The 18,163-nt window shown below is 45.1% G+C and overlaps 1 protein-coding gene across 1 annotated transcript in view; it reads left to right on the top strand.

Annotated features, from left to right (window-relative positions):
- Positions 1-18,163, top strand: part of LOC120524086 (interleukin-18 receptor 1-like) — a 138,015-nt gene that overhangs the window by 35,175 nt on the left and 84,677 nt on the right. The window contains exon 2 of the mRNA XM_039745943.1: positions 10,812-10,882. Within this exon, the coding sequence (XP_039601877.1) occupies positions 10,822-10,882 (61 nt within the window). The 5' untranslated portion in view covers positions 10,812-10,821. The remainder of the gene's footprint in view (positions 1-10,811; positions 10,883-18,163) is intronic.

Below are 18,163 nucleotides of genomic sequence, written 5' to 3'. Positions count from 1 at the left end.
AGATCACAATGTCCTCAGCAGACATCACAGTCCATGGGGACTCCTGTCTAATCTCGTCTGTCAGCCTGTCCATCACCATTGCAAATAAGAAAGGGGCCAGGGCCGATCCCTGATGTAATCCCACCTCCGTCACTCCTACCACAGACCTCACCACGGTCACACTTCCCTCCTACATATCCTGTACCACTCTTACGTACTTCTCTGCCACTCCCGACTTCCCCATACCATACCACAGCTCCTCTCAGTCACCCTGTCATATTCTTTCTCCAGGTCCACAAAGACACAATGCAACTCCTTCTGGCCTTCTCTAAACTTCTCCATCAACACCCACAGAGCAAACATCACATCTGTGGTGCTCTTTCTTGGCATGAAACCATCCTGCTGCTCACTAATCATCACCTCACTTCTTAACTGAGCTTTCACTACTCATTCCCATAACTTCATGCTGTGGCTCATCAATTGTATCCCCCTGTGGTTACTGCAGTCCTGCACATCCCCCTTATTCTTAAATATAGGCCCACCAGTTCACTTCTTCTCCATTCCTCAGGCATCTTCTCATTTTCCAAGATTCCATTAACCAATCTGGTTAAAAACTCCACTGCCATCTCTCTTAAACACCTCCATGCTTCCATAGGTATCTCATCTGAACCAACAGCCTTTCCATTCTTCATCGTCTTCATCTCTGTCCTTACTTCCTCTTTGCACTTTTCTGGACGGATGATAGAAGCCATTAATCAGTTAATCCTCAAAAAACCCTGGCAAGCAGCTGGCAAAGGCCAGAACAATCCCTGGACAGAGTGCCATAATAAAATGCATTGCATGTGTCATTCCAGCAGATGGCGTAATGCGAACATTTGTAGTAATGTGTTTGTTTCTATAAATGTGTGTGATGCGCCATCTGTTAGAATGAAAATTGCAATGCATTTTCCATCCATCCATCCATTTTCCAACCCGCTGAATCTGAACACAAGGTCACGGGGGTCTGCTGGAGCCAATCCCGGGCAGGGTGCCAACCCACCACAGGACACACACAAACACACCAAGCACACATTAGGGCCAATTTAGAATCGCCAATCCACCTAACCTGCATGTCTTTGGACTGTGGGAGGAAACCCACGCAGACACGGGGAGGACATGCAAACTCCACGCAGGGTGGACCTGGGAAGCAAACCCAGGTCTCCTAACTGCGAGGCAGCTGCGCTACCCACTGCGCCACCATGCTGCCCTGCAATACATTTTGTTTCTATAAATGTCTGTGATGCGCCATCTGTTAGAATGACACATCTTCCTACTACATGCATTACAAAATACATTCCAATATATGATACACTTCAAATGAGTATTACACTAAATGGTTCCATAATGCCAACCCAGGGAAGACACAGGTCTGTACCTTCCATCTTAACAATTGACAAACAAACGCAGCTCTAGAGATAAGATGGAATAACAAAGTACTGAAGAACACCAAACATCCTGCTTACTAAGGCATCACTCTGGACAGGACACTGTCTTTTAAAGAACATATTTTTAAACTCAAAAAGAAGATATCCAGCAGGAATAATCTCCTTTGCAAACCAGCAAACACCTTCTGGGGAGCGGACCCTAAGACCCTGCCATCAACGGCCATGGCACTCTGTTATTCAACAGCAGAGTACTGCGCACCAGTGTGGGCTAAGTCAACTTATGCCAACTAGGTTGACCCTGAGCTAAATAGTGCATGCCAAATCATCACTGGCACACTGCGAACAACGTGCCTTCCCGCTTTATACAGGCTGGCCGGGATCGCACCTCCCCATATACGACGAGAAACCAGTTCAAGAGTAGAAAGTTTCGAGCAACTGATGGACTCCAGACACCCACTTCACCAGCACTGGGAGGTAAATCGCTGACTACCTTCTCGTCGGAGTTTCGCCACAGTGGAACCCCTTCATCCAAAGCAGTCCACGACACAGAAGCTCAAGAGGTGGCGAGAGACTGACTGTAGCCCTCCCAATGAAGCTCTTCATACACCTCAAGAGCATCTACCCAATGGAACATCCCTCTCTAGGAAAGACTGGGTCGTGCTTAACTAAGCTGGGTCAGAGGTGGGCAAAACAACAAGGGACAACCTGTTTAGATGGGGCCTCACAACAAGCGCTGAATGTCCCTGTGGTGAGCCCACCCAAACAATGGACCAAAGTCTCCATGAATGTTCCCGAGGCATTTACATGTACCGATTAAGATCTTAAGGGTGCTAATGACGCCGCTCCTACCTGGATACGGCAGTGGCGTGATAAGATACAGTCATATAAAAAAGTTTGGTAACCCCTCTTAATTCCTTGGATTTTTGTTTCTCATTGGCTGAGCTTTCAAAGTAGCAACTTCCTTTTAATATCTGACATGCCTTATGGACACAGTAGGATTTCAGCAGTCACATCAAGTTTATTGGATCAACAGAAAATATGCAATATTCATCATAACAAAATTAGACAGGTGCATAAATGTGGGCACCTCAACAGAGATATGACATCAATACTCAGTTGAGCCTCCTTTTGCTCCTTTGAGCCTCCAGACGCTGTCCTCCTGTAGCCTGTGATGAGTGTCTGGACTCTGATGGAGGTATTTCTGACCATTCTTCATACAAAATCTCTCCAGTTCAGTTCAATTTGATGGACATCCTGCTTCAAATCATCCCATAGGTTGTCGATGATATTCAAGTCAGGGGACTGTGACGGCCATTCAAGAACATTGTATTTCTCCCTCTCCATGAATGTCTTTGTAGATTTCCAACTGTGTTTTAGGTCATTGTCTTGTTGGAATATCCAACCCCTGCTTAAGTAACTTCAACTTTGTGACTGATGCTTGAACATTATCCTGAAGAATTTGTTGATATTGGGTTGAATTCATCCAACCCTCGACTTTAACAAGGGCCCCAGTCCCTGAACTGGCCACACAGCCCCACAGCATGATGGGACCTCCACCAAATGTGACAGGAGGTAGCAGGTGTTTGTCTTGGACTGCGGTGTTCTTCTTCCGCCATGCAAAGCGCTTTTTGTTCTGACCAAATAACTCCATTTGTGTCTCGTCAGTCCAAAGCACTTTGTTCCCAAATGAATCTGACTTGTCTAAATGAGCATTTGATACAACAAGCGACTCTGTTTGTGACGTGAGTGCAGAAAGGGCTTCTCTCTCATCACCCTGCCATACAGATGTTCTGAATTGTAGAACGATGTACAGATACACCATCTGCAGCGAGATGTTCTTGCAGGTCTTTGGAGGTGATCTGTGGTTGTCTGTAACCATTCTCACAATCCTGCCTCTTCATATGTCGCTCTTGTATTTTTCTTGGCCTCTCAGACCTGAGTTGGTTTAACATCAACTGTGCCTGTGGCCTTCCATTTCCTGATTCCATTCCTTACAGTTGAAACTGACAGTTTAAACCTCTGAGATGGCTTTTTGTAGCCTTCCCCTAAACCAGGAGACTCAACAATCTTTGTTTTCAGATCTTTGGAGAGTTGCTTTGAGGATCCCATGCTGTCTGTCACTCTTCAGAGGAGAGTCAAAGGGAAGGAAGCACAACTTGTAATTGACCACCTTAAATACCTTTGACCACTCATGATTGGACACTCCTGTCTATGAAGTTCAAGGCTTGACGAGCTCATCATACCAAGTAATCAGCATTGAGCAGTGACAGGCATTCAAATCAGCACAATGACAAGGGGACACACATTTGTGCACAGCCAGATTTTCACATTTGATTTAATTTCATAACTAAATACTGCGTCACTAAAAATCTTTGTTCAGAAAACACCGCAGTACTCCTAGGAAATGAAGGACATACCACTGGTATCTTTATTGTTGAAAGGAGAGTCAATTATTATGCAGGCTGAGAGAGGGTCCCAGACGTTTTCATATGACTCTATGATGAGGACTTCAAACGTTAACACTGAGAGCTCTGATGATTTGAAGCCGTCTTAGCTTGTTCTCCAGTCAAAGGGATTCTGATTTTAGGCCCAAAGCACCTGTCATCCTGTGGTTTACGTCTCTGAACCTTCTTGACCTTTCAACAGATGACACCTCCCACACAGTTCAACCTCTGAGACTAAATAAAGTATGAATGTTGACAAAATGAATATTTTAAGATTGAATCTTATTTATTAAACCTCAGAGGAAAATACAATAAAAGAAGATGAAATGACTGCAGTATCAGATCTAGTCCGCTATTTCCTGTCTCATCTTCACGACTACTGCGGTGAGCTGGCGCCCTGCCCGGGGTTTGTTTCCTGCCTTGTGCCCTGTGTTGGCTGGGATTGGCTCTCGTGACCCTGCAGTTAGGATATAGCGGGATGGATAATGGATGGATGGATGGATCTTCATGACTATATATCGATTGTGCGCAACGGTTCCCTTTTGCCCCCTTCGCTCCTTCCTATCCAACTATAACGTCCCCCTCTCAGCTCTCAGGTTTATCTTTCATTGAATCTGGGGGGTTATGGCTGCTGCGTCTCATCTTCTCAACTATTTTAAAGCTACTCGGCTACGCCAGCTGAATAAAACCAAAACTGAGGTCATTCATTTTGGTGCCCCCTGCCCACAAACAAGATCATTTCTAAGAACACAAGGTTTCATATCTCAAAACCACATATCAAGTGTTATCTTTTAATGCCAATTGTAAAGTTGATAAACAGATAGATTCTGTTTATGTCAGCACCCTCGCTAACATCTGGCCCTATTGGCTCTTCTCCTTTTCTGAAGAGGCTCAGTCCTGCTTTCATTTCCTCCCATCCATCCACTTCCTTTTGCTGCTTTTCAAAGGCGGGGTGAGGGGGGGCTGCTGGGAAGCAATCAGGAAAGGCACCTGCAGGGGGCGCCAGCTCATCACAGGGGCCACTATTCGCATTTGTATAATCAGTTTAGTTTGAAAATGTTTCTTAATATTTGCAGTTTTAACACATTCCTAGCACCCCTTGGTAGGAATAATAATAATAATAATACTGCGGTGGGTTGGCACCCTGCCCAGGATTGGTTCCTGCCTTGTGCCCTGTGTTGGCTGGGATTGGCTCCAGCAGACCCCCGTGACCCTGTATTCGGATTCAGCGGGTTAGAAAATGGATGGATGGATGGATGGATAATAATAATAATGGGCAGCATGGTGGCGCAGTAGGTAGCACTGCTGCCTCGCAGTTAGGAGACCCAGGTTCACTTCCCAGGTCCTCCCTGCGTGGAGTTTGCTTGTTCTCCCCGTGTCTGCGTGGGTTTCCTCCCACAGTCTAAAGACAGGCAGGTCAGGTGCATTGGCGATTCTAAATTGTCCCTTGTGTGCTTGGTTTGTGTTTGTGCGTGTGCCCTGCGGTGGGTTGGCACCCTGCCCGGGGTTTGTTTCCTGCCTTGCACCCTGTGTTGGCTGGGATTGGCTCCAGCAGACCCCCGTGACCCTGTAGTTAGGATATAGCAGGTTGGATAATGGATGGATGGATAATAATAATAATAATTCTTTACATTTAGGGTGGCGCAGTGGGTAGCGCTGCTGCCTTGCAGTTAGGAGACCCAGGTTCACTTCCCGGGTCCTCCCTGTGTGGAGTTTGCATGTTCTCTGCGTGGGTTTCCTCCAACAGTTCAAAGACATGCAGGTGAGGTGCATTGGCGATCCTAAATTGTCCCTTGTGTGTTTGTGCCTGCCCTGCGGTGGGTTGGCACCCTGCCCGGGGTTTGTGTCCTGCCTTGCGCCCTGTGTTGACTGGAATTGGCTCCAGCAGACCCCCATGACCCTGTAGTTTGGATAATGAATGGTTGGATGGATGGATTCTTTCCATTTATATAGCACCTTTCTCACTCCTCAAACATGTCTGCACACAGGGAGAGCGTGGGAAGCAAACCCACAATTTCCTTACTGCAAAGCAGCAGCGACACGACTGCGCCACCTGTGCAAGTCACTGCTTCATGTGAGGCTTTACATTTGCTGTTTTGATTTGATTGTATGGATCAGTAAGATATCGGCTAACATAAGATTGTTATACTGATTAATTCTGGAGACAGGGAGGTGTTGCATTTTGATTAGCAAAGGCTCATAAGAATTTCACTGGCTTTTACTAATAAGGACCTTATTGTCATGGACTTGGAGTCCCAAGAAGTCTAAAGGCACTTCCAAACAATGCTCACTAGAGGGGAATATCCCCATCAAACCCCAGCTACTAATAAGGGCAAGCACCGAATCCTTAAAAAAATGGTTTATTTCACAAAAAAAGCTCTGTAAATACATAAAACTCCGTAGAGCACACTAGGCAAAAAAGAGGATAATCCAAGAAAACCAAGTCCAGAAATAAAAACTCAAGGCAAGCGGAAAGGAAAAACAGAGCAAGCAGGTCACAAATCCAGCAAATTCACAAAACAAGAAGGAACTGCCATTAATATAAGAAGCCCGCCTGCCCGGAATGACGCGTCATCTGCAAGCACAGCAGACCACCAGATGGCGCTCCAGCGACTGACCCTGATTTCCACGGCAAAGAGATGAGTTACTTTTGCTGCTCATTGAAGCCGACAGGCGTCCATTTTTCTGTATTGGACTCTCCTTGTTGGTTGGTCTCCCAGCTCTTCTCAACTTTTATGACCGGTCATTCCTGCTCCTGGCTTCTTGTTATTTAAAACTAGCAAACTAGCGGCGCTTCGCAGCGGAGAAGTAGCGTGTTAAAGAAGTTATGAAAAAGAAAAGGAAACGCTTTAAAAATAACGTCACATGATTGTCAATGTAATTGTCATAGGCTTATATTAGTATTGAGAGTGAACTCTTTGATGATTGTAAAGAGTTTCATTTATGATTGTAAATGTCGCATATGACAAATGCACATCTTTAGGATGTCAGGATGTCTCTTAGTAAACGGCATTTGCAGTTCCGCCCTCGGGCTGTAAAATGACCTGCTGAGCTCACTCTTGAGCAAGCAACGTACAGTTGGCCGTGTGAGGAGCCATCTTGTGTCAAGTCAGTGGCGACCTGTTTTAGAGTCTGGCCGTGTGACTTATTTATTGTCATAGCGAAGCAGACCCTTACTGGAAATTAGAATGGGAGGTCAGAGGGTATGAGAGGGTCTCCCTTGAGCCAGTGCCAGTGAAGACAGTGGCCTCAATGAGGTTCTTGTGCAGCGATTTGATCTGAAGCCTGGTGCCGTTACAAAGTTTTGGTGGTTGTAAGTTTCGTAGAGACATAATTGGTGTGCCAACCTTCAAAAGTAGAGTATGTGAAGACATGCCCAGAGGATTAAGAATGTGAAGAAACTAAATGAGAAGGCAGGAAGACGTGAAGGAAGGCGAACAATAACAGGCTTGAAGCGGTGGAGTAAAGACAAAGGGAGCAGTGAGCACGACAAACATCTGAGGAAAGTAAGGAAGCGCGGGATGGCGTTAATGTATATAGGCAAGGAGCCAACCACGTGGTAGGTGTGCAGAAAAAGGAAAGGGGATTGGGGGCTGCCCTTGTGCGTCTCTGCCGTGAAATAAATCCTCTGTTAACGGAAATAAGGAATGAAACCGCCAAAAACAGAGGTCAGTTACGAAAGTTCCTTATGGCATAATGGTGAGAACCGCCAGAAAGAAGACGTTGTTTTCGAAAGTTCATTACGGGGCACGGCAGGAAATGAAACATACTTAACGTGTGTAAAGGGTGAGAGTGGGAAATCTGGGCTTTCTACGTACAGTATCTCACAAAAGTGAATACACACCCTTCACATTTTTGTAAATATTTGATGATATCTTTTCATGGCTCTACTCTGAAGATGTGACACTTTGACACAATGTCCAGTAGTCAGTGAACAGCTTGTATCACAGCGTCAATCTGCTGTCCCCTCAAAATAACTCAACACACAGCCATCAATGTCTAAACCGCTGGCAACACAAGTGAGTACGCCCCTAAGTGACAAATATCCAAATTGTGTCCAAAGTGTCAATATTTTGGGTAGCCGCCCACCATTATTGTCCAGCACTGCCATGGAGTTCACACGAGCTTCACAGGTTGCCACTGGAATCCTCTTCCACTCCTCCATGATGACATCACAGAGCTGCTGGACGTTTGAGACCTTGCGCTCCTCCACCTTCTGTTTTAGGATGTCTCAGTCGTGTTTAGGTCTGGAGACATGCTTGGCCAGTCCAGCACCTTCACCCTCAGTGGTCGTCTTGGAGGTATGTTTGGGGTCATTGTCATGTTGGCATACTGCCCTGTGGCCCAGGGAGGGGATCACACTCTGCTTCACTATGTCACAGTACATGTTGGCATTCATGGTCCCCTCAATGAACTGTAGCTCCCCAGTGCTGGCAGCACTCATGCAGCCCCAAACCATGACACTCCCACCACCATGTTTGACTGTAGGCAGACACACTTGTCTTTGTACTCCTCAGCTGGTTGCCACCCCACACGCTTGACACCATCTGAACCAAATAAGTTGATCTTGGTCTCATCGGACCACAAGACGTGGTTCCAGTAATCCATGTCCTGAGTCTGCTTGTCTTTCTTGTGCATCATCTTTAGAAGAGGCTTCCTTCTGGGACGACAGCCATGCAGACCAATTTGATGCCATGTGTGGCGGGCGTATGGTCTGAGCACTGCCAGGCTGAACTCTGCAGTAATGCTGGCAGCACTCGTACATCTATTATTAAAAGACAACCTCTGGATATGACGCTGAGCACGGGCACCATGGCGAGGTCTGTTCTGAGTGGAGCCTGTCCTGTTAAACCTGTCCTGTATGGTCATGGCCACCGTGCTGCAGCTCAGTTTCAGGGTGTTGGCCATCTTCTTATAGCCTTGGAGCAACAATTCTTTTGTTCAGATCCTCAGAGAGTTCTTTGCCATGAGGTGCCATGTTGAACTTCCAGCGACCAGTATGAGAGAGAGAGAGTGTGAGAGCGAGGACACCAAATGTAACACACCTGAGACCTTGTAACACTAACAAGTCACATGACACCGGGGAGGGAAAATGGCTAACTGGGCACAATGTGGACACTTGTCACTTAGGGGTGTGCTCACTTTTGTTGCCAGTGGTTTAGACATTAATGGCTGTGTGTCGAGTTATGTTGAGGGGACAGCAGATTGACGCTGTGATACAAGCTGTACACGGACTACTGGACATTGTGTCAAAGTGTCATATCTTCAGTGTTGTCCCATGAAAAGATAGAATAAAATATTTACAGAAATGTGAGGGGTGTACTGACTTTGGTGAGATGCTGTATATTGGACGTTGCAGAAATAGTGAGGAGGGGTTTCCCCTATCTATATCTACAGTGTGAACGTAACCCGGACACAGACAGGCAGACATGTTGTTTTTCCACCGCCACACGTTTATTTACAAAGTCAGTGCACACAAACCCCCAAAGTCCTGGCCACACACTATGCCTCTCTTTGGGCCTCCTCCACTCTCGCTTCTCCTGCTTCGTCCTACTTCCACCCGACTCCAGCCTCGAATGAAGGGAGGCGGCCCCTTTTATCCACACCCGGATGTGCTCCAGGTGCTTCCCGGCAATCTCCCACCGACACGCCCCCGTGTGGCGGGACTGCCGGCTGTACTCCTGAAAGCACTCCGGGTGTCCCTGCTTCTCTTCCCCCCAGCACTTCCTGGTGTGGGGGAAGTGCTGAGGTCCAGGGTCTCCAAGGTCCTACAGGGTTGGGCTTCCAAGCCCGCTACCCGTGGCCCCCAAAACCACCAGGGTGGCGGCCCCCACGTGGTCCAAGGTGGGCGCACACCCTCTTCCGGTCCTTCATGGCGTCCCGGCCGGGTCGTTGCCCCTGGCATCCCTGACAACAGTTTAGGGGGTACACCCGTTAAACCCCCCAACCCGCTTGGGTGTTGCAATAGGTCATGAAGCATATCTAACTTTTGTAAGTAAACTGCAAAGGAATGACCACACGAAATTTCAGCTTCCCACCGACATGGAAGTGTGAGAATTATTGATGAGTCACTGAGGACTTTGCCTTTTATATGTAGAGATGTAATCTTGATGGAAAGTAAAGGTTGTGTTGGCACTGATTTGTCAATTCATCACTTTCAGAAGTCGGTTGACTTTTCAGCTTTTAATAATTAAATGTAAATGTGTTGTGGATGGGGTAAGTAAGAACCAGGAGAACCAAAGAAAATCTGGGGTGCCAACCGAGCCAACTCGTGTAAGGAAATCATCCAAAAAAATAGAACAGAAATGAGTGTGCGTTGTGAGCAACTGAAAAACGGGCGTAACATCTGCTCTGTCAGCCTCAATGGCTTGTCCAAACAATCGCCTCTCTCTTTGTCGGGAAGCTTGTGCATTCAGGGCACATTTCTGTCAACTGAGATGCCATCCTCCATGAGCCCCTCAGCTTTCTACCTTCCTAACCTCAAGGGGTGTGGCTTACCTGTGTGGGGGCGTGGCCGAATTTTTCTCCATGGACAGTTTCTCTGGGCTAGGAAAGAGAAAACGAGATGATCGGTTAGCTATGGTGCCCCCTGCTGTCTCTGTGGGTTATTGGTGATCCTATAGGTGCCCATGTGTGACAGGGTATGGTTTGTATAAAGTGTCTCCAGATGATACACCAACATGAAAACTTATTTCCTAATTTATTTTTTTATCTTTGCAACTATAAATGCAAGCTGTCTGATAAATGTTGGCGGCACATACTACTTCCCATCCTGCTCGGGCTGCCCACACCAGCGGGTTTCTCTCCATTGCATAGTTCATTAAGTAGAATGTTGCTGTTCTTCATCGTTTTGTTCAGTCTTCTTTTAAAGTGAAAAGTTCTTTACTGAAACCACATTAAACGGCAAGAATGATTTTCCAGATCTGGTGAATGTATGACCTACGTTTTCTGGTTTTCCCCTCAGGAAACTGAAAATGAATTTGAAGGACGGTTTGCTGCTGCTGCTGACGCTCCTCATAAGCAGAAGCCATCAAGGTAATTAATGTTCATGTATGCTCTGGTGACACCATTTCTCATATTGGACTTTAAGCTCCATATCTCCATCTTGGAGATCTCTACCATATACGAGGGCTTATCAACATGCTCTGTTCCTGACAGCCTCATTTGCTTGGAGTGACTTTAGGTTGTGAAAAATGGGGTGGTGGGGGTGCCACCGAGGCCCCCAACCCCCAGACACACATGTAACTAACACAACTCTGGGTACAAATGTAAGGGTTTTTTATCCAGACAGATCAATACAATTACATTTAGAGCCAGTTCTCTCTCCTTCTCCTCTCCATAGCCCCCTGCCTCCCGACTCTGACTCCCCCTAAATGAGGTAGCGGGCTTTCGTTTACAGTCATATGACAAAGTTTGGGAACCCCTCTTAATTCTTTAGATTTTTGTTTCTCATTGGCTGAGCTTTTAAAATAGTAACTTCCTTTTAATATCCGACATACCTTATGGAGACAGTAGGATTTCAGCAGTGACATTAAATTTATTGGATTAACAGAAAATATGAAATATGCATCATAACAAAATTAGACAGGTGCATAAATGTGGGCACCCCAACAGAGATATGACATCAATACTTAGTTGAGCCTCCTTTTGCTCCTTTGAGCCTCCAGAGGCTGTCCTCCTGTAGCCTGTGATGAGTGTCTGGATTCTGATGTTGGTATTTCTGACCATTCTTCATACAAAATCTCTCCAGTTCAGTTCAATCTGATGGACAGCCTGCTTCAAATCATCCCATAGATTGTCGATGATATTCAAGTCAGGGGACTGTGACGGCCATTCCAGAACATTGGACTTCTCACTCTGGATGAATGCCTTTGTAGATTTCCAACTGTGTTTTGTGACCTTGTCTTGTTGGAATATCCAACCCCTGCTCAAGTAACTTCAACTTTGTGACTGATGCTTGAACATTATCCTGAAGAATTTGTTGATATTGGGTTGAATTCATCCGACCCTCGACTTTAACAAGGGCCCCAGTCTCTGAACTGGCCACACAGCCCCACAGCATGATGGGACCTCCACCACATTTGATAGGAGGTAGCAGGTGTTTATCTTGGAATGCTGTGTTCTTCTTCCGCCATGCAAAGCACTTTTTGTTCTGACCAAATAACTCCATTTGTGTCTCATCAGTCCAAAGCACTTAATGAATCTGCCTTCTCTAAATGAGCATTTGATACAACAAGCGACTCTGTTAGTGATGTGAGTGCAGAAAGGGCTTCTCTCTCATCACCCTGCCATACAGATGTTCTGAATTGTAGAGCGATGTTCAGATACATCATCTGCAGCGAGATGTTCTTGAGGTCTTTGGAGGTGATCTGTGGTTGTCTGTCACCATTCTCACAATCCTGTCTCTCCATATGCCGCTCCTGTATTTGTCTTGGCATGCCAGACCTGCTGAGTTGGTTTAACACCTTGTTGCCTAAATTTATTTACAATTATTTCAAAAAAGAAACTATTTGTGTTTTTTCTGTCACATGGATGTTAAATTAAGTGTAGACTGTTAATTTGAATATAACACACAAGCAATCAATAAGCTGATATGTGTTTTTATCTTAGTACAACTTACCTCAAATTTGGACAATTTCTCAAAATTAGCAGCCAAAACCCACGTGCATGGCTACGCCAATACTTCTATAAGAGAGATGTAGTTTCCACTATGACTGCTAGATGGTGTGACTGGTGCTTCCAAAACGATCCTTGGTATGTATCGAATATGCATTCACTCGCATTGGCAGGATACATATGCCACCTCGGTGCTGCATTCAGGCCGGAAGCAGATTGATGCAATTTCACTTTAATTGACTACAAGGGGTTAACAGCAACTGTGCCTGTGGCCTTCCATTTCCTGATTCCATTCCTTACACTTGAAGCTGACAGTTTAAACCTCTGAGATGGCTTTTTGTAGCCTTCACCTAAACCAGGAGACTCAACAATCTTTGTTTTCAGATCTTTGGAGAGTTGCTTTGAGGATCCCATGCTGTCTGTCACTCTTCAGAGGAGAGTCAAAGGGAAGGAAGCACAACTTGCGATTGACCACCTTAAATACCTTTGACCACTTGTGATTGGACACTCCTGTCTATGAAGTTCAAGGCTTAATGAGCTCATCCAACCAAGTAATCAGCATTGAGCAGTGACAGGCATTCAAATCAGCACAATGACAAGGGGACCCACATTTGTGCACAGCCAGTTCTTCACATTTGATTTAATTTCAAACAACTAAATACTGCGTCACTAAAAATCTTTGTTCAGAAAACACCGCAGTACTCCTAGGAAATGAAAGACATACCACTGATATCTTTATTATTGAAAGGAGAGTCGATTATTAGGCAGGCTGAGAGGGGGTCCCAAACTTTTTCATATGATTGTAAGCCCCGATCTGGCAGCTGTTTTCAGTCTCTTGTCCCAGTTATCCGGAGGTTTTCCAGAAACCAGGGCAGCCCTTCCCCAACAGCACCTTCTGGAGGACCCCAAAGACTTTGACAGGGTTGCGATTCTGGATTCCATTTCCCATGCAATCCTGTGGGTGTCCTAATTGGGTTTGTCCCTGAGGGACATGGCCACCTGCCTTGTGTGGGAATAACCTGCTCCTGGTGAATCCATTTTCACAGTCTTTTTATGATGGCCTCTTGGCTGGGTATGAAACCTTCCTTTAAATAGGCATGCATTTGACACACAGAACTGTTTTCCGGACTTAATCACTTTCTTTAAATCTGTTTATACCGTAACGGCAGTCACTGCTGTAACGATAACGTGCAGTGAGAAATGAAATTTTTATATGAAGAATAGTTCAAGATTTCACCAATAGATGGCGCTAGTAACGGCTAGAAATATTAAAGGAAGTGTTAAAATATTGATTACAAAATTATACCAATACAAACCCAAGACTAAAAAGTTGAAAATAATATATATATATATATATATATATATATATATATATATATATATATATAAAAATATAAAATACTTTTAAAAACCACACTTATATTAAGTTAAAAAGTGTACTAAAAAGTAAAAAAAGAAGTCTCTCATACATCACTCGTAGAATAAAAGCATGGGTGCTTTTCATCAATCTTCTTCTTCTTCTTCTTTCAGCTGCTCCCGTTAGGGGTCACCATAGCAGATCATCTTCTTCCATATCTTCCAGTCCTTGTCATCTTGTTCTGTCACCCCCATCACCTGCATGTCCTCTCTCACCACATCCATAAACCTTCTCTTAGACCTTCTTCTTCTCCTTTTGCCTGGCAGCTCTATCCTTAGCATCCTTCTCCCAATATACCCCTCATCTCTCCTCTGCACACGTCCAAACCAACACAATCTCACCTCTCTGACTTTGTCTTCCAAACGTCTAAGCTGAGCTGACCCTCTAATGTCCTCATTTCTAATCCTGTCCATCCTCATCACACCCAATGCCAATCTTAACATCTTTAACTCTGCCACCTCCAGCTCTGTCTCCTGTACCACCGTCTCCAGCCCATATAACAGAGCTGGTCTCACTACCATCCTGTAGACCTTCACTGTCACTCTTGCTGATACTCGTCTGTCACAATTCACTCCTGTCATTCTTCTCCACCCACTCCACCCTGCCTGCACTCTCTTCTTCACTTCTCCTCCACACTCCCCATTACTCTGTACTGTTGATCCCAAGTATTTAAACTCAACCACCTTCCTTCATCCTCACCATTCCACTGACCTCCCTCTCATTCACAAACATGTATTCCATCCTGGTGGTCCTACTGACCTTCATTCCTCTCCACTCATATCTCCACCTCTCCAGGGTCTCCTCAACCTGCTCCATACTCTCCCTACAGATCACAATGTCATCAGCAAACATGGTGCTTTTAATCAATTAACATTCATAAAACACTTCTTAAAATCTTAGCAAAAGTACCCACCTTTTATTTTACGAGTGATGTATGAGAGACTTTTTAATACACTTTTTAACTTAATATAATTATGTTTTTCAAAAAGTATATATATATATAAACTGCTCAAAAAATTAAAGGACCACTTTGAAAACACATCAGATCTCAATGGGAAACAGAAATCCTCCTGGATATCTATACTGATATAGACTGGGTAATGTGTTAGGAACGAAAGGATGCCACATCGTTTGATGGAAATGAAAATGATCAACCTACAGAGCCCTGAATTCAAAGACGCCCCAAAAATCAGAGTGAAAAAATTATGTGGCAGGCTAGTCCATTTTGCCCAAATTTAATTGCAGCAACTCCAAATTGTACGCAGCACTTTGTATGGCCCCTGTGTTCTTGTATACATGCCTGACAACATCGGTGCATGCTTCTAATGAGATGACAGATGGTGTTGTGGGGATCTCCTCCCAGATCTGGACCAGGGCATCACTGAGCTCCTGGACAGTCTGAGGTGCAACCTGGTGGCATTGGATGGACCAAAACATAATGTCCCAGAGGTGTTCTATTGGATTTAGGTCAGGAAAGTGTGGTGGCCAGTCAATGGTATCAATTCCTTCATCCTCCAGGAACTGCCTGCATACTCTCACCACATGAGGCCAGGAATTGTCGTGCACCAGGAGCCACTGTACCAGCATAGGGTCTGACAATGGGTCCAAGGATTTCATCCTGATACCTAATGGCAGCCAAGGTGCCTTTGTCAAGCCTGTAGCGGTCTGTGTGACCCTCCATGGATATGCCTCCCCAGACAATCATTAACCCACCACCAAACTGCTCATGCTGAATGATGTTACAGGCAGCATAATGTTCTCCATGGCTTCTCCAGACCCTTTCACTTCTGTCACGTGCTCAGGGTGAACCTGCTCTCATCTGTAAAAGCACAGGGCACCAGTGGTGCATCTGCCAATTCTGGTATTCTATGGCGAATGCCAATCGAGCTGCATGCTGCTGGGCAGTGAGCTCAGGGCCCATTAGAGGACATGGGGCCCTTGGGTCACCCTCATGAAGTCTTTCTGGTTGTTTGGTCAGAGACATTCACACCAGTGGCCTGCTGGAGGTCATTTTGTAGGGCTCTGGCAGTGCTCATCCTGTTCCTCCTTGCCCAAAGGAGCAGATACTGGTCCTGCTGATGGGTTATGGACCTTCTATGGCCCTCTCCAGCTCTCCTAGAGTAACTGCTTGTCTCCTAGAATCTCCTCCATGCCCTTGAGACTGTGCAGGGAGACACAGCAAACCTTCTGGCAATGACACGTATTGATGTGCCATCCTGGAGAAGTTGGACTACCTGTGCAACCTCTGTAGGGTCCAGGTATCGCCTCATGCTACCAGTAGTGACACTGACTGTAGCCAAATGCAAAACTAGTGAAGAAACAGTCAGAAAAGATGAGGAGGGAAAAATGTCAGTGGCCTCCACCTGTTAAACCATTCCTGTTTTGGGGGTCATCTCATTGTTGCCCCTCTAGTGCATCTGTTGTTAATTTCATTAACACCACAGCAGCTGAAACTGATTAACAACCCCCTGTGCTACTTAACTGACCAGATTAATATCCCATAAGTTTCATTGACTTTATGCTATACTCTGATTAAAAGTGTTCCTTTAATTCTTTTGAGCAGTATATATATATATATATATATATATATTATTTCACTTAAGCTTGCACTTAAGTCTTCAATGTTCCTCAATGTTTTAAGATATGAAAAGGTAGGAGGAAGTGACGGAGAAGGTGGTAGGTAGGGAATGAGAATGGCGCCTGTAAGCATGCGCCGCACTGCCGCTCCCAAGAGTTGATTCTACAATAAAATGAAATTAAAATTACAGAATAATAAAAGTCATCACCCCGAAAGCGGACAGTAGAGATCACGTAGTATGTGTACCAAATTTCAGGTCAGTAGGTCAAACGGTTTGCGATCCTACAGGTGATTTAAAATCCTGGACAGACAAACAGCCATGGTAGTGTATTATATATATATATGTACCTGTAACGGCGCACTGCTATAACGATAATGTGCACTGAATCCACTTGACGTGAGCTTTCCTAGTTTTCCTCCTCTTTTGTTTGCTCAGAGGTTGATGTGCTTGCTGATTCCTGAGCAGCTCTTCTTTTCTCTACCCTAGCGACCCACTTCTTCTCTTCTTTCGTCGACAACTTTTCACGTTAAAACTGATTAAGTCAGTGTTTTGTGTTGTAATTACTTATTATATTTTTCTTAATTTTTCACCTAAGCTGGCACTTAAGTCTTCAATATGCCTCAAGAATGATTTAAGATATGAAGAAGTAGGAGAAGTGATGGCAAAGGTGGTAGGGAATGAGCACGGCACCCGTACACATGCACCACACGGCCACCCTGCTCCCCGCAGCCAAAAGTTGTTTCTACAACAAAATTAAATAAAATAAAAAGAGGAATAACCTTGGAGGTCAATCGTCACCCCAAAAGCGGATAGTAGCTGTCACGTAGTATTTGTGTACCAAATTTCAGGTCAAACTGTTTGCGATGCTACAGGTGATTTAAAATCCTGGACAGACAAATGGACAGCCGCAGTAGCGTATTATAGAAGAAGATACCGCATTTACCGTATATAAAGTGAAAACAGTAAAGGGCTGAGTACTGAGCCCTGCGGGACACCATATTTAACGTCTGTGTATATCCTTGGAGTTTTGTTAGCACATTTCTGGATGTACTGGAATCAATTTGACAAATAACATTTAAAGGGCCGCGCCCCAGAGCCCAATGTAAATTTTCTGGCCCGTGCAGTAAAACAGAATGGTCAACGGTGTCAAATATTTAAAATTATCATCATCACGGCAGTGGTGTTTCCTCCATCAGAGGATATCAGAATAACGTTTCCAACACGCGTTACTGCCGTTTCTGTACTATGACCAGTGAGGAAGCCAGACTTGTGATGTGTGAGGTGACACTGAAGCTGAGTGGCGGCTACTTTTTCAAGGATATTTGAAAGAAATGGTACATTTGAAGGGAGTGTGTGATTATTAAGGGTATGTGGGTGTAGCTGAGGTGTTCTAAGTAACGATCTGATAATTGAAAGTTTTAGCACATCAGGAACTGTGCCGTTCAGCCATGAAACTATTGATAAGCCTAAGAAAGGGTAACGGCAGAACAGCCACTGCGCTTGTCACTCCATTTGTCACATCGATATTGCGTGTGCGTGTTTTTCATTTGTACGCAGTGTTGTTTCCAAAGAACAGAACAATGCTGGTGCCTTCACATCCCAGGTTGTAGTGGCTGCTATCCAGAATGCATACTTTGAACTGGTTTGAACCCGTTCTTCTCATTTGGCCCCCAGCAGCTATCATTCATTCCCAAATCTTAAGAA

Source organism: Polypterus senegalus, chromosome 2, assembly GCF_016835505.1.
Source record: "Polypterus senegalus isolate Bchr_013 chromosome 2, ASM1683550v1, whole genome shotgun sequence".
Classification (NCBI taxonomy): Eukaryota; Metazoa; Chordata; class Cladistia; order Polypteriformes; family Polypteridae; genus Polypterus; species Polypterus senegalus.
The sequence above is the reverse complement of the archived record's forward strand: the minus strand, read 5'-3'. Positions and strand labels throughout refer to the sequence as shown.